This window comes from Equus caballus, chromosome 8, assembly GCF_041296265.1.
Source record: "Equus caballus isolate H_3958 breed thoroughbred chromosome 8, TB-T2T, whole genome shotgun sequence".
Taxonomy (NCBI): domain Eukaryota; kingdom Metazoa; phylum Chordata; class Mammalia; order Perissodactyla; family Equidae; genus Equus; species Equus caballus.
The window spans coordinates 4,278,451-4,300,951 of NC_091691.1; the positions used below are offsets into that span (position 1 = coordinate 4,278,451).

The 22,501-nt window shown below is 47.0% G+C and overlaps 2 protein-coding genes across 3 annotated transcripts in view; one reads left to right on the top strand and one right to left on the bottom strand.

The window, feature by feature from the left end:
- Positions 1-22,501, top strand: part of PI4KA (phosphatidylinositol 4-kinase alpha) — a 146,525-nt gene that overhangs the window by 72,327 nt on the left and 51,697 nt on the right. The window contains exons 18-19 of the mRNA XM_023646776.2: positions 194-362; positions 2,951-3,001. Of these exons, the coding sequence (XP_023502544.2) occupies positions 194-362; positions 2,951-3,001 (220 nt within the window). The remainder of the gene's footprint in view (positions 1-193; positions 363-2,950; positions 3,002-22,501) is intronic.
- On the bottom strand, positions 8,082-21,398 carry SERPIND1 (serpin family D member 1). Of its 2 annotated transcripts, XM_070276122.1 has the most exons (6): positions 20,584-20,809; positions 17,630-17,708; positions 15,808-16,697; positions 12,077-12,350; positions 9,549-9,693; positions 8,082-8,855 (listed from the first exon to the last, which is right to left on the bottom strand). In XM_070276122.1, the coding sequence occupies exons 3-6, from the start codon at positions 16,685-16,687 to the stop codon at positions 8,664-8,666; spliced, it is 1,491 nt and encodes a 496-aa protein (XP_070132223.1). In that variant the 5' UTR covers positions 16,688-16,697; positions 17,630-17,708; positions 20,584-20,809; the 3' UTR covers positions 8,082-8,663. The 2 variants fall into 2 exon arrangements, with proteins under 2 accessions (XP_070132223.1, XP_003365492.1); XM_003365444.5 differs by lacking the exon at positions 17,630-17,708 and having other exon boundaries at positions 20,584-21,398.

The window sequence follows — 22,501 nt, forward strand, 5'->3', positions numbered from 1 at the left end:
ATTTTGGCAGCAGCTGACTTTCCTTTAGGGGCTGTTGTTCACAAAGACGGCGTGTTCACCTCTGGAGGGCTCTTTTGTTCAGAGCTTCCGAGGGGTCATGGTTTGGCAGACCAAGGCCGGGCAGAAGCAACCTGCCTCACCCCTGCAATGCCAGCCACTGCATTGTGGCAGCTTTCATTTCTCTCCCTCACAGGCACTGCTCCCTGGCAGTGATCAACGCCCTGGCCAACATCGCGGCCAACATCCAGGACGAGCACCTTGTGGACGAGCTGCTCATGAACCTGTTGGAGCTGTTTGTGCAGCTGGGGCTGGAGGGAAAGCGCGCCAGCGAGAGGGCCAGTGAGAAGGGGCCCGCCCTGAAGGTAGGGAGGAAGACAGCCCAGCGGCCTCTCCTGCTGGCCGGGGCTGAGTCTCCAGCCACCATCCTGATTGAAATATGGTGCTTTCTTTGTTAAATGATTTAAATGCGTCTGGTAAAGTGTAAGAACAAAGGGGGCGAGGTTCCTTCTCAAGAGTGCTGGCAGGGATTGGGGGAGAAGGTGGCTTCCTGGTCAGACCACATCTGGCTTGTGGTAGCCACCTCCCCCAGCCCAGGATAATAAGGCAACAGCAGCCTAATGTGGGCTCCCTCTGACCTCTCTCCCTTCTCTTATCCATCGTGTAGCCAGGGGGTGGAGGCTGTCATCAGAACACAGTGACAACCTGAAAAGGGCCAGATCTGACCTAATCCCAGGCCGTCCAAGGGAGATAGGTCCACAGGGACAGACAAAATGTCAGGTCTCAAATCCCCAAAGAGACAGACTAGCGAGGTTGAGGCAGGTTAAACCTCTCACCCCACCATCTCCCCTCCTCCTATGGGCACCAGTCCCTCTGTTGAGGTTCTACCTTCGTCCTCCTTTATCTTTCCTTCCTGCTTCCTTCCCTTCCTTTGCCTTCCCCAGACAGTTACTGTTCATCTACTGTGTGCCTACGTCAGGGGTCAGCCCACTTTTTCTGTAAAGAGCCAGAGCGTACATGCTTTAGGTTTTGCAGGCCATACAGTCTCTGTTGAAACTACTCAGCTCTGCCGTGGTAGCATAAAAGCAGCTGTAGCCAATATAAAAACAAACAGAGGTGTCTGTACTCCCATAAACTTTATTTCCAAGAAGAAATGGTAGGTTGGATCCCAACCCTTGCTGTAAGAGCTGGGGTTCCAGAAGTGAACAGACAGACAAAGTGCCTGCTCCTGAGCAGTTTAGTGGGAGGACCTGGTGAAAACGAAACAGGCCAGTGTGGTGAGGGGCACTTAAGACTGAGCTGGTCATGAAGGCCTCTCTGGGGAGGTGACAGCTAATTGGAAACTGAATGAGAAGGAGCCCTTCGTGTGTAAATCTTGGCTAAGAGGGAGTAACTGGTACAGAATGGGATCCCAAGACCCTTTGCTCTACTTTAGCCTTGTTCTGCTCGGTCCCCCAACAGTGATCTGGGCGACTAATTTCTAAAGTCTCCTGGGATGGTGCACAGCTAGGCCCGTCCCCATGCTCAAGAGACAAGGGCATCCGTCGTGTCCAGTGGGGCCTTTGGCATCGGGGTGAGAGGGCTGTTCTGATGATGCAGGGAGGCGCTCAGCACCCGAGAAAGCAGAGGCTGTAACCTGTCTGAGGGGTTTTTCAGGAGCCCTTCTCCTTCTCTCCCCTGGGAATTGTACCTTAGTGCCCGGAAGGATGGCCCCTGGGACCCATGGGCTGCTCCCCTCTACCTATTCTCGCTGTGTGTCTGCAGTCTCAAGACTCGGGATTTAATGCTTCATTCACAGGCTGGGATGGGGGCTGTGCCCTGGGCAATGCAGGGCTCCCCTGTTTCTACCCACCAGGTACCAAGCTGTGAATTCCGTTCTTTGCAAAATAGTTCCTGTTTACCGATTGTGCAGTGAGTAGGCAAGTGTTTATGGAGCAATCACTGCACTTTCCCCATGAAATGGGGCCTCGTGGAATAAGGGGGGCTTAGAGGAGCAGTGGGAGGGGGCTGGCCAACGTGCTGCCCTGTTGAAGAAGAGGAGCTGTGATTAAAATTAAGAAATGTGGATTGTTTTTAATCATTCATGCAGCCGCAAGGCCGTTAGTTTCCAGAGTGGAGCAGGCAGGGCTTGAGATTCTGTCCCCACCATTGAGCAGCTGTGGGACCTTGGCAGGCTACTGAAACCGTATTTTCTCCCCTGAAGATAAAGTTGATGTGTGTGAAGCACTTGGAACAGTGCCTGGCACACAGTGGATCCTCAGTGCCCTCAGCTGCTACCGTTTTTGTAAATAGGGAAAATAAGTCTAATGTGCTTAGGTGTGTGCTTCCAGAATGATGGCTAGTCAGTGTGTACCATAGTTTAGCCACATTTATGTGTCTAGCCAGGGAACCTACTTTTTATTTAGTTATTTTTAAGTAACCCCCAAATTTTCTCAGACTTGGAAAGAATATATATTTATTATAGAAAAGATACAGAAACCTATAAATAATAAAGTAAAAAGCACCCATAATCCCTCTACTCAGATAAAATCATTAACATTTTGATAAACTTCCTTCTAGATTTTTTGTGCAAATATATTTATTTTACATAGTTGAGATTGTATCATAGCATACTCTTAAATTCAGATTTCTTTCCATTTAACGTTTGCTGTGGGCACTTTCCAAGGTAACTAAATATTTTTCAGCAAGTTGTCTTTTTAACAGCTGCATGGTTTTTAATTGTGCAGAGATGACATGGTTTATATGATCGTTCTGCTGTTTGACATTTAAGTTGTTTCCCTGTTTTGCTACTAAAATCATGCTGGATGAAGCATCTTTATACATCTCTTTCTGTATATCTGTCTCATCATTTCATTTAGATTAGGGAATTCCAGCTTTACATGACACTGTCTTGTGTCTTTTTGAAATAAAAGAAATACATGCTCGTCAGTGACTCAATTCTATTCTTTTTTAGGCTTCTAGCAGTGCGGGGAACTTGGGCGTACTCATTCCTGTAATAGCTGTGGTGAGTATTCATTAATAAAGTGGTTTCAGACTCCAGATGCTGTGCTCATGTTTTGAGTGTTGCCTGGTGATACACAGCAAATTTCTTAGAAAAATGCTGTTTTGAGGCCACAGTGATTCTGTGGATGTGGCTGTGTTTCAGCCACCACCAGCTCTTCCATGCCTGTCCTGTAAGTGTGTGCCTGCTGTGGCCACAATGCCTCACTCCCTTTCTCCGTGCCCTGCCCGAACCTCAGTTGACCAGGGGACCCGCTTCAGTTCCCTCTTGTGTGGCTCCCAGGTATGAGGTCTGACTCCAGGCTCATCTTGTCTCTCATGCCCTGCTCTGCCTCTGACTGTTGTTGGGCCAACACACTTCCATGCCTTCCCCGGCTCCTGCCTGTGAGATGCTTCCTGGGGCCTCTGGTTGGTGCTCGGGTCTTGCAGCTGTAGCCGTCAGTGTCATCTGGGGTACGTCGTGGGCCCTGTTCTCCGTCACAGCATGCCGTGGTAGAGAACTCATTTCCATTCTGTCCTGTCTCAACCTGCGTTCACTGAGTCTTCCCAAACGACCTTTGTAGTAGTTGTTTTTCCCTTTCTCAGTCGTTCTCAGCTGCCCGTCCTAAGCCAGGGCCCAGTGTTCTAGTATTGTTTTCATTGGCAGCTTCCACCTAGCACACCTTCTAGTTAAGCCGTTGTTTCTGCCTTTTAGTTTCTTTGCACCCCACCCTTAGTAGTTCGAGTCTTGAGCACTTAGATGTGTGTCCCTTTGTATGGAACACCAGAGGGGTTGACCTCTGAGCTGCTGGGGTGACCCAGGGTTGTAGAGGCTGGGCAGCCAAATGGAGAGGCACCTCTCCTGATCTCAGCAAAGTGGTTTCTGCACCTACTGCAGTCTGAGTGTTCATCATTCTGAAGCTGGAGACTTTTAGGGGGTCCAATTTTAGCTGGCCAAGATGGATGAAAAAGAGTAACTGGTTTATTATTCTTTACCTTTAATAGTCAGACGTCACATACTGCCTTTTGTGGAGCATTCTGCTTCCAGTTCACCTTCCTTCTGCCTGTCCTTTTCTCTCCTATCCCTCCCCCGAGTCAGTGGCTGATTCAGGAGGGGGAGCAGAGTCCCTTGTTCCCCTGCCACATCTGTGTCAGGACAGTCTCCTCTTCCTGAGTATGCTTAAGGGGACAAGGGGGTAGGGCCTGCAGTGCAATGACCATAGCCGCTTACCTTGTGGCGTTTCACATTCTCCTGGGAACCTTTCCACCATGGTACCTGCAGTCAAGTGTTCTCCCACAGCCCTGTGAGGATTTGAGGATTGCTTGGACTTTCTCTGCCATGGTGTTTTTCGTCAACACCCCCGTTGGTTATTTATTTTTTTTTTTTTTAAGATTTGATTTTTCTCCTTTTTCTCCCCAAAGACCCCTGGTACATAGTTGTATATTTCGTTGTGGGTCCTTCTAGTTGTGGCATGTGGGACGCTGCCCCAGCGTGGTCCTATGAGCAGTGCCATGTCCACGCCCAGGACTCGAACCAACGAAACACTGGGCTGCCTGCAGCAGAGCGCGCGAACCCAACCACTCGGCCACGGGGCCAGCCCCACCATTGGTTAATTTTTTAAAACAGATTTTTTCACTTTATATTTGATGTACAACTAGTGTACAGTTGTGTTTTAGAACTGCTATTGCACTGGAACCTTTCTTTGGCCTGGAGGGAAAGGTGAGGGGTATAAGCTCTGTGGCACTATGTCAGCTTGTTGGAGGGGAGAAGGGCTGGGTGGCTGGCTCATAGGAGAGCAGGTTTTGGCAAACAGGGAGCATACTTGGGATGACACTCAAATTAGTGAGTGCTGGGGGGGCCGGCTCCGTGGCTGAGTGGTTAAGTTCATGTGCTCTGCTTCGGCGGCCCAGGGTTTCGCTGGTTCGAATCCTGGGTGTGGACATGGCATCGCTCATCAGGCCATGCTGAGGCAGCATCCCATATGCCACAACTAGAAGGACCCACAACTAAAACTACACAACTATGTACCAGGGGGCTTTGGGAGATAAAGGAAAACTAAAATCTTTAAAAATAAATAAATAAATACGTTTCCTTCGCTGTAGTGACCTTTTACATGAATGGAATAAGTATTGTAGTTTTAACAAAAGTTAATGGTTATATTATGGGGGGAAAACAAATATTTGGTTCTGTTGCTCAACAGAGAGCACAGAGATCACGGGTTCTTGCATTTGCTTTCTGGTTTACCCCTTGGACCTTCTAGGAGAAACTGATTTCTAAAGTTGTGTCTTTTTTTTTAATGTTTTGTACTTTTTTCTTTTTCCTTCTTTCTTTTCTTTTCTTTTTTTTAAAGATTGGCACCTGCGCTAATATCTATTGCCAATCTTCTTTTTTTCCCTTCTTCTTCTCTCCAAAGTCCCCCAGTACATAGTTGTGAGTGCCTCTGGTTGTGCTGTGTGGGATGTCGTCTCAGCATGACCTGATGAGCGGTCTGCGCCCAGGATCTGAACCGGCAAAACCCCGGGCTACCGAAGTGGAGCGAGCAAATTTAACCACTGGGCAACGGGGCCCTTCCCTGTGTGGATCTTTTGATGACAGAGTGTCTCAGAAAATTTTGTTGAGTAGAAATGTCAGTAGGGGGGCCGGCTCCGTGGCCGAGTGGTTGAGTTCGCGTGCTCCGCTGCGGCGGCCCAGGGTTGGGATCCTGAGCGCGGACATGGCACCGCTCATCAGGCCACTTTGAGGCGGCGTCCCATATCCCACAACTAGAAGGACCTGCAACTAAGATATACAACTGTGTACTGGGGGGTTTGGGGAAATAAAGCAGGGGAAAAAAAAAAAAGATTGGCAGCAGTTGTTAAAAAAAAAGAAAAAAAAAAGAAATGTCAGCGGGTTCAGGGCAGGAAGCTTGGGTTTCTTTCCTAAAGCAGCTGTTCACGTATCATGACCTTGGGAGTCTGGAGGGAGTCGCTCAGAGGCTGGGTCATGTGATCTCTGAGGCTCCTTCATGCTTAGGTTTGGTGATCTTTGCCCTGCAGCTCTATGAATATAGTATTTCTTCAGACATATCACTGATTAAATTGCTTCTCTTGGTGTCTAGCTGACCAGTTAATTAAACATTTTGAAAGGTGTCTAATGCTTAGAGACCTAAGTTGCTCCACTGTCAGAAAGCTGTGATTTGATAAGCTGTGCCTTCTCCTTGCAAAACATTTGTGTGTTCACTTAGAGCTAGTTTACCTGCACCACTGATAGCTTTTGTGGCCTTGGATGGATTACTTCTTCTCTCAGTGCCTGTAAAATGAGGTTTATGGACTAATATTTTTTAGGTCATAGACGCCTTTGCAATCTGTGCCCTCTCCCTCCATAGAAATGCATCTATTCACAAGGGTTTGCATTTAACCTCAGGAAGTGAAGTGGAGGAAATCCAGGCAGGGCCCCCAGTTAGAAACCCCTGGACTAGAACACTGTCTCAGATGAAGACAGTAACAAGAAGTCCTTACCTAGCTCTTGGTAAGCACCAAGCACTGATCTTGACCCCTTCCAGGCATAAACTCAAGCCTCACAACAACTCTGCAGGGTAGGCATGTTATTATGCCCATTTTACAGATGGGGAAACCGAGGCACAGAACTAGCCTCAAAGTCCCATAGCTACTAAATTTCAGAGCCTGGATTCAAACCCAGGCAGCCTGGCTTAGGGTGTGAGCTCTGAATTAATACTGTACTGCCGTGAAACACAGGTCAGCTAGATTCTGAAAGAGGGCATCCAAGGGCATTCTGTGTGGATATGAGTGAATGAAAAGCATGCAGACTGGAGCGCTTTGGCCTTTGTGGGCTCATGGAGGAGCCTGGGCTGGCTCCAGCAGAGGTGGAGCAGGTCACATTGGAAGCGAGACTGATGCATTTTGGATAGGGGACAGGCATGACAAAGGAATGAAGGCAGAGTTTTTTGAGATAGCTACATTTAGGAATGGGAGGAGCAAGAGGAACCAACAATAAGGACATACAGAACAATACAGAAATACAGGACAAGCACCAGAAAAGAACAGTGTTGAAGCAAATTGGAGAAGGAACTGATGGAGTGGGTCATCAGCAACCTCAGGGTTCACCACGAGGACAAGAGAGTCTGACAGGGTAAGACTTGGCCTCAACCCTGTACTGGTCAGTAGCTTCTGGAGGCAAGGGCTCCAGAGCAGGAAGTTGGGAAGGGAGCAGGTAGAGACGGTTAGCAGCGAAAAGCAGAGCCTAGATTTGAATTCAGGTCTGGGGAAGATCACATCCCCTCTGGGAGCTTTAGTTTCCTCAGCTGCAAAAAGGAGGTGATAACAGGGCAAACCTCCTCGAGTTGGTGTGAGATAACCCCGGGGCACACCCATCACAGTGCCCCCTATGTTGGGGAGCACTCAGTGCTCCCTTTTTGCTGCCTCCGTGACTGGTATTGGTCTCACTGGGTCAGAAGCCCTCTGACAAGACTCCATGTATGACCCTGGAGTCAGGCCAACCTGCACTTGAACAGTGGCCCCCCCACTCACTACTGTGGCACCTTGGGCATGTTGTGGTGCTCTGCCAACCCTAGTCTTCCTCTTCTGCAGAGAGAGGAAGAGAAAGCCTCTCCTGCAGAGCTGTGGGGGTCACAGTCAGACAGCCCGCACCCACAGTGCTTATGATGCTCTCCCAGCACGGCCTGTCATCCCCGGCACTGCAGTGGTGCTGGCACTCTTACATTCTGAGCAGCCTCTTCAGATTCCTCTTATCTTACCCAGGCAGTAAAGGAGCTGGACACATAGCCTTCAGATGTCGCCTGCTCTCTCCAACCACACCCACTACAGGAGCACGTCTGAGGGTCTCCCCAGGCCCAGGGGTGAAAGCCAAAGTGTATGCCCCACGTAAAGACTGGCATTTCAGGGACTTCCATGCCGCCCTGCCCCCAGGACCTAGCAACACTCACCACGTCATGATCCTGAGAAGATGCCCTGCTTATGGCACATGAGTCACTGTGGAGAAGACAAGTTACTTTTTGTCAACCTCTGTCATTCCTAGGCTTGTCAGCTATTTTGAATTTGTCCTTTCTTAGTTATTCGAGCTTAAAAAAGTAGAATTATAAAAGATACACAGTAAAAGTGGTGATATTTATTTATCTCTAGGGTGGAAGGTATGGCCATGTGTACACACTGTTCTCTGGGCAGCAGTGAGGTGACAGCAGGAGTACAGATTTAGCATTAGTTGAGAAGGTTGGGCCTTGAGAGAACTAAGCCCTAATGCCCAGGGCACCCCTTGAATGTCATGAGGTCACTCCTCTGTGCACCATCCTTGGGAGAGATGGAAATTAGTTGTGCAGCTCATTTCTGTGTTCTTTGTTCAGATGAGAAGCCATGGTTGAGAAAGGCTTTGAGTAATAGAGGCAGGTATGCAAGGATGGGTACTGCAGGGGAAGGAGGTGCCCAGGGAGGCGCCCGTGGGTTTACTCTGAGGAGGCAGGAGGTAAGCCAGTCTCTATGTTGCTGACAGCTTCTAGGTAACAGGTGACTTGCACCTGTACATTACAGGTACATTAACTTCTATGAACTGACAGCATTGTTCACTATGCAGAATTGATTCCAGAAAGCTTCTCAGAACATCTCCATTCTCATTGTTAGAATGGAAACAGAATTATAGTGCCCCCAAAACACTTGAAATGCCTTGACCTCTACCTTTAAGACTTGGTGGGGTTGGCAACTCTCCCCATGAAGAGCAGGCAGCTGGTGCGCTGCTCATAAATGAGGAACAGGAAGGGGCGGTCGACAGTGAAACGGACTTGGGTGGACAGCGGCATGAACCCCACTGTGGTCACGGCAGCAGCTTGAGTGCCCTCCTCGTTCACTGTGATAGTACCTTGGTGCTTGAACTGTTTCAGAATGGAAAGGAAAGTTGTCAGATTACGTCAGTTGGCATACAGAGGAATAGAGGATATAGTGGAGTCTCATCTCATTCAGGGCAAGGGCCGAAAGACCACACAGAGGGCACAAACCACAGCTGGTCAGAATAACCCTTGAAACTCTCTGATCACCTGTCAGGGACGGAAATTGTGCTTAGAGGCCACGTTGTATAAACAATACTTATCTTCAAACTCTAGCATCACAGTCATTCTTGGCAGTGGTCAATGGTAGGGGGGAGTCTGCAAGCCAACACAGCGGCTCCAGGCCTCATCTCCTTCTCACACACTGGGGCACACTGCAGGAGATGGACGTGCCTGGATCTGCACATTATTTGAACTAGTGTTCTCTTTGTTGTGGAGAGCCTATCGTTGATGTGTTAAGTTCAACGTGCAGGTAGTGCAGTGTCTCTGCGTGTATTTAATGGGTCTTTCACGATTTAGCTGGGAGTAGCTCTTTCACAGAGTGGACTCTCTAGTGCCAGCAGGAACAGGGCCCACCCCCAGGCTGATCCCTGAGACCACCCTGTCCACTCAGCATCTGGCAGAGGTGAGGAGAGCACACCCAGCACCCCTCAACCTGTGAAGTCAGGTTGGATGGGAGGAAGGCTCTGATGGGGGCAGACCTTGGGGAGGGTGCAGAGGGCAATCCAGGGGAGAGGTTACCAGGTCAATGATGATCCTTTGGCCTGAGATTCCCGCCATGTTGCTGTTTTTGTCAAACAGCGCTGTGACCCCCATTGACTTCAGGGCCTCCACCAGGTTGTAGTTCTTCTCCAGCTTGAATTTAGGCAGGAGCACCTCTCGTGTTCTGGTCAGAGAAGAAAAGGGGGCCCAGTTTTATTGACTCACAAGTTACAAAAGAATCATATTTTTCCTTCAAATGTCCACAATATGCGCCTCTTCCCTGTTCCCCCTGGGGTGTGTTTATCACAAAATTGACACGGCACTTGTTAGAATTCGTATCCCGGCGTAGTAGTTCCCCCTATCTACAGAGGATACATTCCAAGACCCTGAGTGGATGCCTGAAACTGTTTTTAGTACTGAACCCTGTATATACTATGTTTTCTCCTATACATACATACCTATGATAAAGTTTAATTTATAAATTAGGCACAGTAAGAGATTAACAACAATAACTTCTCTTTGGTGTATCCAAATTGCCAGCATCTCTACTCTTGTATTTTTGGGGCCATTATTAAGTAAAATAAGGGTTACGTGAACACAAGCACTGCAGTACTGCAACAGTCAATCCAATAGCTGAGATGGTACTAAGTGACTAACGGGTGGGGAATGTTGATACTGTGTGGATCCCCTGGACAAAGGGATGATTCACGTCCCAGGTGGGACGGAGCGGGATGGTGCGAGATTTCATCATGCTGCTTAGGACTATTTGCAATTTGAAACTTATGAATTGTTTATTTCTGGGATTTTCCGTTTAATATTTTCAGACTGCAGTTGACCACAGGTAACTGAAACCGCAGAGAGCCAGCAGGGGTAAGGGGAGACTACTGTACTGTCAGTTGAGGATTTTGTAAAGACCATCTCATTGTAATTCTAGTTACTTAAAATTGAAGCGTAGTTACTGTTATGCGGTCATTTCCTCAATGCCAAGTGGTTCATGTCCTGTCTTCTAGGTCAGCAGCAGAACTATTACTGGCTTATGATTTGAGAAGGTATCTAAAATAATTTTCTTGTTTAGGTCCCTGACTTCAGGCCTTTCTTAGTAATTAGGAAGTAAAATATCTGGTCAGTGTACTTAAAAAAAGAACCCCTCACCTACCAGACAGTGTTAAATGTTCTTCTTGCCTCAACTCATTCAGTCCTTAACTGAACAGTAGTGCCTGTGGGGCCAAGTCCAGCCCTCACGGGGATAAAGAGATGTCAGACATGGTCCCCCTTCTCAAGAGCTTGCTTTCCTTTTGAAGCAGCGAAAATGCAAAGATGGTACATTAATGTCTGAATGACCAGAACAGATCCAACTACTGGAGCCATCCAAGGGGCTGTGGAGGAGGGGATATTCCTGTGGCCTAGAAGCCTGCCCACAGCTTGAGAGATGAGGTGGGCTCACTGCATGAGCAGAGGCCTGGAGGGAGCTCTGAGCTGAGGCCTGATAGAGGGAGTGTGAGTCTGTGGTCTGGCTGAAGTGCAGGGTGGTGCCGGAAAGGAGGGTAGGGGAAGGGAGAGGAGAGGAGGAACAGGAGCAGAGCAGGCCAGATGGGGGCTGTGTCTTTGGGCCAGGCCAAGAAGCTGGGCTGTATCCTGAGAGTTTATGAGAAGAGGGTGGTGGAGATGGTGTCTTGGGAAAGGCGTTCTGGTGGCCAGTTCTGGGGTAGACTGAGGAATGGAACCAGCAGGCTGGTTAGGCCTCCCCTGGCTCAGGGTCGAAGGTCATGGGCAGTGAGGTTAAGAAGGAGGTAGGTGCAGAAGGGCCATTTTTAAGGAAAAATTGACAGGGCTTTATGACTAATTGGATGCCTGGGCATATACTTTCCTTAAAGAGCCTGCTTCTCAGTTTGTTGCATTTGTTTGTATTCTTGTCCTTAAAGGACACCCAAACCAGATTCTCTTAATATGAGCCTAGCCATTATCCAATAAAACAAAAATGTGACTTCTCCATTCTTTCTGCCATGATCCAATAATAATCCGAGTAAATATTTAAAACCTGTAGTTTTGACTATGGAGTAATAAATAACAGTGGGGGAAAATCATGAATGATATGTCCTTAATGGCTTAAGAGGACATTGGGGTTTCTTGGCTAGGGGAAGTGGAGCGCTCATCTTTGTTGAACACCTCCCAGCTTCCAGGCTCTGTGAGGGATGCTCGACATCACTTTTCTGTTTATGTCCCACAGCGACCCTGGGAAGTTGTAGAATCATGCCACTTTTATGGATGACAAAGTCATAGAGCAAGCACGTGGCACAGCTGGGATTATTTCCAAACTGGCTCTAAGTCATCTGTCCATAACTTCTGAAACTGTCATTGTGGAGAGCAGATATCTTTCTCACGAATGCTCTCTGATTGCCTCTCACTGAGCAAGAAATTTGGGCTGAATTAACAGAATGGCCCAGTATGGCAGTTCTTGGGTATTTATGCATTCTTCTCCCTTTGTCTTAAAATGACCAAAGTTCCAGTATTCCTGGGTTCCTTCAGCCTCCCCAAGATCAAAAGAACAAACACCCAACTCAAAGTACCTGTTTGTCATGCTTTTTTGCCATCTCTCCACCACCTGGGGCGTCAGCTGTGTCTCTAGGGTCTTCATCCCAGACAGCTTGTGTGGGACCACAATTAGCATGCTGATGCCCCCCACATACTCCAGCTGCAGGACATCGCAGTCTAGCTCCTGGTCGTTTGCCGCCAGGAAGTTCCCCTTGGTCTGCATCATGGAAGTCTTGACTACCTCTCTCTCGTTCAGCCGGAAGTTGTGGTTGTGGGTCATTTCCACTGGGAATTTATTTACCCAGGATCCTGTAAAGTCAATAGGAACAAGGCTTTTACTAAAATGTTCTTTCAGTACACACATGAGTGTGCATCAGAAACCCCTGAAGGGCTTGTTCAAACAGACTGCAGGGCCCACCCCCAGAGTCTCTGGTTCTATAGGTCTGATTTTGGCCAAGAATCTGCATTTCTAACAAAGTCCCAGTTGATGCTGATGCCTCTACTCTGGGGACCACACTTTGAGAATCACTGTTTTCGAGAATTCTAAGAAGATCAGAATGTTTTCATACTTGTAGGAAGGGTGATAATGGTAGAGAGGTTAAATAGACTGGAATGAATTCTGGATTAGATTCTGACGCTAGTTGTTTGACACCTAACTTGCCTGGGGCTCTGCTTGTTCATCTGTAAAATGAGTATCTTTGAGCTCATGTCAGCTGTGTTGATGGCTTTCCTCCTTACGCTCTGTGATTCTGTAGTGACTAGCAGGACCATTGGTTATGGAATGCTGCTGTCAGGATATTCACTTTATGGGGCTGGCCCCGTGACCAAGTGGTTAAGTTCGCGCACTCCGCTTCAGCGGCCCAGGGTTTTGCTGGTTAGGATCCTGGGCGCAGACATGGTGCCGCTCATCAGGCCACGATGAGGCGGCGTCCCACATAGCACAACCAGAGATTGCTGTGCTATGCACAACTAGAATCTACAACTATATACTGGGGGGCTTCAGGGAGAAGAATAAAAAAAGAAAAGAAAAGATATTCACTTTAGATGTGAGGGCCGTGCTGTGTATGGAGGAGTAAGTACATGTCTGTTTTAGCATAAGATGCTAGTAACTAGTAATGATGGATGACTGAGAGTAGAGAACTGGCAGTGTGCCAGGCATTCTTCTAAGCACCTTTCCTATATAGCTCATCTTCTAGCAGCCAAATGAGGGGGGTGCTTGATATTATTATCCCCATTTTACAGATGAACACACAGAGGCACAAAAAAGTGAAGTTGACTTGTTCAGTTTCCAGCTGGTAGGTAGGTTAGTTGGGATGAGATAAGCAGGAGGTTCCTTGGGAGGTTTAAACACCAGACGGCCACTGCCTGCCTGTGATGGGAACTCGATTTCCTTCTCCTTGAGCCAGCCTCTACCCAGGGCTTCTCAGCCTCAGCACTGTTGACATTAGGGCAGTTCTCTGTGATGGGGGCTGTCCTGTGCATTGTAAGGTGTTAAGCAGCATCCCTGGCCTCTACTCCATAGATGCCAGGAGTGCTTCCCCAGGTTGTGACAACCACAAACGTCTCCTGACATTTGCCCTGGGAGCACAATTGCCCCCTGGTTGGGAATCACTGCTCTTCCCAGTTCTGCTGGAGCTATCACACGTCCTCTGGGGTTCTTTCCTTCTGACTTCCTCCTGAGGCCCAACCTCTGTTTTCTTGTGCTCTACAGAGTGGTTGTAACATTTGAAATTAAAGTCAAATTAGTAACAGAGAGTTGGGAGCTAGAGATTGAAATAATTCTTCTAGACTTTGATAAGCATCCCCAAAAGACTGGATGCTACTAGCATTTCATCCCTCTGATTCCCAGCACTAAATTAAGTGACACTTCCACTATGATGTGAAAAAGAAACCTATATATTTGCCACTTCTATACTTTGGTGTGACATTGGTTACAAAGTTCAGGAGATTTTAAACTGACTGTCCTCTTTGTTTCTCCAGCCCATTGCTGGCGGGGATGGCTTGCTGCTGTGTTTCTGTCCCTGCTCCTGAACACCTGGCCAGCCTAATGCAGAGGCCCTCGGTGTCTGGGGGTGCCCCGCAGACTGGTAGGATGGAGGGCTTCGGTGCTGCCCAGCTGACTTCCATTGGCCTGTTCTGAAGTCATTCCTAAACATAGCTTAATTGCTCACAGAAGTAAAATAAATGTTACTAGCAGTATTGTACATACTTAATATATCATATAATATTGGAATCCACAGTTTTACTAATCCAAGTTCATTGAGCTCACACCAAGTGCCAGCTACTGGGCGGAGCGTAGCATCACTGTTTCTTGAGGTGCTGCCCCTGGCTCTGCCAGAGTAGGTGTTATCATCTCCATGATAAAGATGAGGAAACTGAGTCACAGAGACAGTGGATGACTTGCCTGAGGCTGCACAAATGAGTGGTGAAGCCAGGACTTAGACTGCATCTGCTCACTTCCAAAACTTGTACTGATGGCCAGTAATAAAAAGGATATGTGTGTGTTCATTGTATATATCGCTTGTGTGTCTGTATGTCTGTCATAGGCTTGTTAGAGCCTCAGCCTTTGGTTCTACCCACCACAAGGCCAGTGTTGTGCCTGGTGTTTGAGGGGGAAGCTCAGGGGTCCAACTCAGCCACCAGGCCCTGAGGTCTTGGCTTCTTCAGCCCTCCTTTGCTCATCTGGCAGAGTGCCTGCCTGGCACAGCTGCTGAGAGGCCTCGGCTTAGGCACAGAGCAGTGTACTGGCAGGTTGGAGGGGCACTGGTCCCACTGCCTCACAGCAGCAGCCAGGAGGGCCTCTGTCCTTCGCCTCCCTAGGCTTCTCTAAACTGTACTGGAGCTAACTAGTCAGAAAGCAGGGCCTCCTGGACCTCAGGGACTAACCCACGCTGGGGCCTGCTAATTCTTGGTGGCAGAGAGGAGAGTGGTTTGTGTCACCGCGACTAGCTGTGATGCAGACCCATCCTTGTGTCTGCCCTCCAGCTCTTCAGGCTCAAAGAGTGAAGTAGAGGTTTCTTCCAGTTCAGTGAGGGCATTTTAAAGAAGAGGTCTGGATTTTACAAATCTATGCCCATTTATGCCTAGGACTCCAGGGGTTCTGTGTGTGTATAGTGAGGGGGAGGGTATCATGCTTAAAAAGTGCCTTGGTGCCTGACCCAGAACAGTTGCTCCAGAAATAATAGTTTATTCCACACCCCCTCCTCCCCATTAGTGCAGAAGCATCCCGAAAAGGAGCTGGGGGTGTTAATGTCAGTTACTCAGCTGAACAGTTTTCAGATGCCTTTAGCCTTTCACCCATATTCCTGCTTACTGGTAATTGGGGGAAGGAAATGAAAAAAACCTCAAATCCAGGCTGGCCAAATGCTAAAAAGGTTTTTGCATTATTTCTTGCAATTAACAAAGCATTAGAGTTGGCGTGCTTGGGGCAAGCTGGGCTCTGCCCTTTACTAGCTGTGCCTCCTGGAGCATCAGTTTACTCTCTGTACCTTGGTGGCTCCATCTGTAGAATGGGGACACTAATAACAGGAACTGCCTCCCAAGGTTGTGGTGAAGATTCAGCAAGTGTAAAGCACCGAGTTAGGACTCAGTAGGTGTCCGCTCCTATTGTCACCTCAGTGTGATCCTCCCTGTCTGCGTGAGCTCACCTCATGTCTTGGTTTCCTGGATAAATCAGAGCTAGAATACAGCTCTTGGTGTGCAGTCCACTGTGTACTAAAGGAATCTGTCACTAGTTTACTTTCAGAAACATAAAGCTGTTTCTTACCTTTAAAGTAGATGCAGTTTAGAATCATCATCTGCGTAGCTGGGTCTATATTCTCTAGAGCGTCTTTTATGAGGCCCTTGGTGAGCTTCAGAATGTGGTTGTTGGTTTTCAGTATGAAGGCAGGGTCTGAGAAGTCAGCTGCCTGGGCCTCGGCAAAGTAGTACTCTCTTACTTTAGTTTTGAAGTCATCCAGGATTGGAAATTGCTTCTGTACGTAAAGGTCATTGACTGACCGCAGTGTGTACCCAAAATTCCTCCTGAAGAGGCGATGAGTCAGCTTACGGAAGAGATTGTGAATGGTCGTGATCTCATACTTGCTGCTAGCATTAACAAAGTCTTTAAAATGCAAAATAGAGTGTACTTGTTCATGAGTCTCCCCCTGCAGGCCCAAGGAAATCATTCCCATGGCAGTAGAAATGCCCACGGGGGCTATCAAGATGTTGTCGAAAGGCTTGGCCTGCTCCTTCAGTGCTCGGTAAAGGTTAAAAGCAAACTTTGCATTGAGGATGTTAAGACGCTGGATCCGGCTCTTGCCTTGGAAGAGCTGGAGGATGTTCCCAGCACTGGCTTCTGCATCTGTCGGTGAAACCGCATCAATGATGTCGATATAGTCATCATCTTCACTGAATATCTTCTCTAGATCCAGATAATCCTCGTCCTCCTCCCCCTCTGTGATCCATTCGTTGGTGACCGTGTTTTCCTTGTGGAAGTCAGCAGGGAGAAGGGGCATACTCAGGTTTTTGCTGTTTAACTGCCTCCATTGGGGATCCACAGGCTTAGAATCTTCCCTTCTTTTCTCAAGCTGATCCACCAGCCCATCGTTCCCACAAACAGATGTTAGGATGAGAGAAATGATGAGGGAATGGAAGGGGCGTTTCATTTTGGCAGAGCTAAAGTGGGGAGGGAAAACAGACACCGTGAGAGGCAGCCTGGCAGACCCGCCCCCGCAGTGCTCCAAGGGCAAGTTCCTCCCAGCTTTGACCCAGGAAGATGCCCTGGGAGCACACGTCCTTAACCATTTTAGGATTAGAGACTTTCAGAGAAGCTGGTGAAGATAAACAGAAACCCAGCATTTTGTGTGGGGCCCTAGATGAGAATCCCTTCTTTAAAGGTTTGCAAAACTGTAACTGTCTAGAATTCTGGGGGTTCAGGTTCCCTGGGGGAGTTTCTTTTTCATTCATTCACTAAACTTTGTCTCCTATCTCCAAACAACATATTAGGCACTGGAGGCACAAAGGTCTCCCCAGCAAGAGGTTCGCCATTCTTTTGGGTAACAGATGTGCAATAAAGCTGGGATCTCATAAGGACGTTAGCAAAGCAGGTTGGGGCATGGAGCTGGGGTGCTGCTCTGCCTCCTGTGGTAGGAGCGTGGGTGCTGGGAGAGTCTGGGAAGCTTCACCAAGAGGTGAGGCTTGAGTGGAGATGTTGAAAACTGTGTGTGGGCCAGGCTTTCTGAAAACAAATATCCTACAGATATGTGAAATTTGTGCGTTGTTACTTGGGGTTAATTTGCATAAGGTTTGGAAATTGTCTATAAGGCAGAGACTTCCTCGGGGGGCCTAGTGAATGTGGCTGGTGGCCTGTCTTTCCCCAGCAGCCCCAGAGGCCATAAGGTTCTATGGCTTGCCTGAGGGTGTACTTGTTTCTTCTTTGTATCTCCTGTATCCACCGCTGTCAGAAGGAACTTTCTACTTAACTGCTTCTAGCATGGGGTTAGAAATAGTCTCACTGGTTGTATAAGGTCTGTGTGAGGGTAATGTCAGAAAACTCTTACTAAACGCTTGAGTGGCATTCCCTTTATTTAAGTAAACAAGATACGTACTGTGGGGGACTGGAATTGGCCACCCCAAGATATGTCTCTTTGGTATGAGGAGTATTTTGGGCTGGTTACTTTTAAAAAACTGCAAATAGAAAAGAAACTCTGAAAAGTAGAATTTACTTTGTTAAAGACATTTACATTTGTAAAGAAAATCTCCATCTGTAAATGTGTCTCCCTCTCTGTACCAGGAAGAAGGGGGAATAACCTTATCTCTAGAAACCCTTAATCAATGCAGAAAGCAAGGACTTAAATCTGCATAACAACCTTACCCTTGTTTACTGTGCTTTTCTGGTAACCTCCCGTAACTGACTACCCCCATCCCTAACATCCTCTTTTGTCTTTAGCTGAGGATGATATTTAAGGTGGTGGCTTCAGCCATTTTGATGAGTTGCTCAGCTTGCCTGAGCCTCTCCCGTGTATACGTGTTATAAAGCTTTGTTTAATTTTCTCCTGTTATTCTGTCTCATGTGAATTTAATTCGTTCTCCGGCCAGAATAACCCAGAGCGGGTAGAGGAAATGTCTTCCTCCCCTACAGTACCCTGTGGTAAGCCTGTCTTGATCTACCCATCTCCTGCCTTGTTCCAAGGAAGGATTTGACGTGACTCAAATCAGTTTTGGCTGCCAAATGTCTTTGTCTTTCTCTTGCTTACTTCTTGGTTATTAATTGCATCCTGGGTAGATGAGCTATTATTTGATGCTTCTGTGTTTCACCAGGACAACGACAGTAGGTTTTTATAATGCTGTGCAATCGTACGTGATCCTGACATCACTGCTGATCACCCCAGAAAGAAATGTGTGTCTTGTTAAGTTTGTGTGTGTATGACCATCTCCTGCTAGATGGATATTTGAGACAAGAATATCTGCTTCCAGTCTAGGCCAGATAAGAATTACTGGTTCCTGTTAAGTAAATATTTGGACTTGTTAGGCCTAAAGGTGGGGCTGACTGTACAGATACCCTGCTTAAAATGCTCTCAGTTTTGTTGATATTGATGATAACCGTGATGGAGTGTCTGCTGGGTGCCAGGCACCGTGCAAGGAACTTTGTCTATGTAACTTAACTTCCTCCTCTCAGCATTTTACATATCAGGATAGTGAACCTTACCTTGCAGTAAGTAGCAGTGGCTAGATTGGAACCAAGTTGGTTGAACCCTCCATCCCCCCATGTCAAGCACTCTGCTGTTTACCCGGGAATGCCAGGAGTGGGTTCTCTGCCCCCAGTCTCTCCCCTTGGGTCTTCCCCTACAGTACTATTAAAGTAATCAGCTCAAATGCTGTTCTAATCACCAGCAAGAAATTTTTGAATTGCACATTTTGGAAAGGGAAAGTCACATAGTTTCTGACATTGAAAATATCTGTTGTCTTTTCTCACCCCTACACCTAACACTGAGCAGAGGCTGCAGTGCCACACATGTAGCCTGCACACCTGGAACAATTTCTAATGTGTGTGGCTACAGATAGAATTTCTACTCTAATTCTATTCTAATTTCTATTCTAACAATTTCTAATGTGTGGGCCCAGTTTCCAAATAGAATTGGGCATGGGTGCTGATGGATAAACTTTAAAAAGTTAGAAAAGAAGAATGTAAGCAACTTGGGAGGAGGTCTCTTTGCTAGGCTGCAGGTAAAAGTATCCTCAGATAAAAATAAGGTTAAAAAAAAAAGCTAACTTGGGACTGCCTCCATGGTGTAGTGGTTAAGTTTGGCACGCCTGCTTCAGCAGCCCAGGTTCAGATCGCAGGCATGGAACTACACCATTCGTCAGTCATGCTGTGGTAGCAACCCACATACAAGGCAGGAATATTGGCAACAGATGTCAGCTCAGGGTGAATTTCCCTCAGAAAAAAAAAACAAAACCAACTTGAGTAAATAAGAGTTCAGGAAAAGGAATCTGAGACCAGATAGGGAGACAGAGGTAAAGACCTTCCTATTTTCCCCCCTATATTCAGATAGTATATTTGGAACCTTCTTATGCCTTGTTCCTGCATTATATGATGAAAAGCCAAAATAGTTTTCATTATTCCCCTATCAGAGGAAGGAGGAAATATCTCTCATATTTTCTGTGGATTGAAATTAGGAATCTAAATGGTAAATCTTCCTATTGTTTTGCCATTTAGTATAACAAGAATTATATGACATTTTAAAACTATCACTAGGTTATGTTTAAGTCCAGATTACTATCTTTGAAGAGAAGCAGTATTTTTTTAAAGGTAAATCATTCAAAAGTTTGATTTTCTGGAAATTTCATATGGCACTTTCTCTTGCTAATTATGTGGAGCAGGGTTGGACTTTTTGATCACAGATCAGAGCATAACACCTTGACACCCTTACCCCTCCTGGCCCCGACAGAGCAGATGTAATGGGAGAAAAGTAGCTGCCTGAAGTTTTAAAATTTTTTATTTTGAAACAACTTACAGAAAAGTTGAAAGAATAACATAAAGAACAACCCCTGTATACTGTTTTCCCAGATTCACCAGATTCTTACATTTTGGAATAGTTGCTTTATGATTCTCTATATCTCTGCATATATATGTGTGTATGCATGTATGAGAGTGTGTATACACACAGGCACACACATATACCTTATATTTTTTCTGAACAATTTGAAAGTAGATCACTTATATTGTGTCTCTCTTTTAATTCTAATATTTTGGGCAAAAATGAGTAAGAACAAGGATTTTCTCATACATCATCCCAGTACAGTTATCCAATTCAAATAATATATCATAGGTACAATACTTTCCTATTCTAGTTCCTATTCCAGCTTTGTCAATTGTCCCACTGATGTAGCTGACAGAATTTTATCGTAGGCAGATTAAAAAAATAAAACCATTTTTCCCTTTCTAAGATAGTATAGAAAGCTTTTGAATTTGTAGTTTGATAGTGAAATGAACCAATTACCTATCTCCAACCACCACAAATAAAAATTTATAATCAGAAATGTTAGGAACCAAACTCACCTCTGCTTCCAAGAAGTGGCGTTGCAGAGATGAAATCAGCCAAGGTCACCAGCAGGATTTCAATGTGAACTTTGGTGCTGAGCTGTTGTTGTGTGTTTTCCAAAGTAAATATGTCCCAAATCAAACACAACTCAACTAGCTTTGTCAGCACAAACCCCCTCAACCGTGTCTTTGATCACTGCTGAGTGACTTGTGACTCTTCAGCTCCGGTTCTGGTGTAGCTGATATTTTGGGTGCATGACTGTCACTGTGTTGACGTGCTTACGGGAGCAGCCCTCGCTGAAGCCACGTAACCAAGACGCCCTTCAGAGCTCTGGGGCTGGGTTGCACTGGGGGTAGTAGCTGTAATGCTCCCCTGAAAGTAGAGGCCACTCGTTTGCCATCCAACTATGAATCCTCCCTCCAGGATGATCGCAGCATCTGACCTTGCCCTGGCCTCCAGGGATAACACGGCTGCTAGGCAGGTATCCCTGTCGTTCTGTGAGCTTGTTCCTCAGTGAAAAGTGGAGGAGGAGAATGAGATTAATGATTTATAGCATAAGGAGACCCTGGCATAGACATTTTCTCAGTCAGGAGTTGCTGTGTTCTCTGCCAGAGTCTGCAGCCCAGCAGTCCTGTCTTTTTTTTTTTTTTTTTAAGATTGGTACCTGAGTTAACAACTGTTCCCAATCTTCTTTTTTTTCCTTCTGCTTTTTCTCCCCAAATCCCCCCAGTACATCGTTGCATATTTTAGTTGTGGGTCCTTCTACTTGTGGCATGTGGGACGCCGCCTCAGCGTGGCCTGACGAGTGGTGCCATGTCCACGCCCAGGATCCGAACCAGCGAAACCCTGAGCCACCGAAGTGGAGCACGCAAACTTAACCACGTGGCCACAGGGCTGGCCCCAGTTCTGTCCTTTGTAGGACAGATAAAAAGTATTACTAAGCAGTGCTTCTCAAACTCAGGTCCACTTAGACATTCACAAGGATCTGTGGGGCTATGTCATTTTTATTTTTAATTTGTGTTTTTAATTTTATAATCTGAAAAGTTATTATAAGGGCCAGCCTGGTGGGGTAGTAGTTAAGTATGCACTCTCTGCTTTGTCGGCCCAAGGTTCGTGGGTTTGGACTCTGGGAGCAGACCTATACACTGCTCATCAAGCCATGCTGTGGCAGCATCCCATGTGCAAAACTGAGGAGAATTGGCACAGATGTTAGCTCAGTGACAATCTTCCTCACATGCCCCCAAAATAGTTATTATAAGAATGTTCCGGATTGTCTAGAAGACCAACTTATTACAGAGTGCTCCTTCTTGATTTCAGTACTAAGAGTGTTTAGTAGTGTTGTCACCTTCTAAAGCGAGAGTGGACTCTCAAGGGAGTCTGCAGGTGTGGGAGGAGCCTGTAGGGGGCATTTGTGCATTGCTCCATTTGAGAAATACTAGCGTGTGAAGGGCTGTCCATTGTGTTCAGGCCACAGAACGTGTGGTTGATGTGGCTCTGATTTAGCACTTAGTAGCTTTGGTCAGATGCTGTTTTCTCAGAGCCTTCATCGTTCCTCCTCAATAACAGATCTTTATCGTGGGTGCCATCATGCCAGTGTGTGGAGAGGCTGCTACCTGTGTCCAAACTCCTCGGCAGGCCTGCTAAGCCCCACGTGATCTGCTCCTGGCCAGCTCCCTCGTCTCATCTCCTCCTTGTTCTCGCACTCCCTAAGCCTGGCCCCTGTCAGAGCCTTGGCACTTGTTCTTTCTGCACGGAGCATCTTCCTTCCTGACTATTGCATGGTTGCTGCTCTCGCCATTGGCTCTCGCCTTCACTAAAGCTGCACTGACGGCCCTGGCCGAAGTCCCGCCTCCCGCCTCCCTCTCCTTGTTCTCCCCTCTACAAGGGTGTTGCGAAAATGAAATGAGAGAATGACTGTGTGGAAAGCGCATAGAG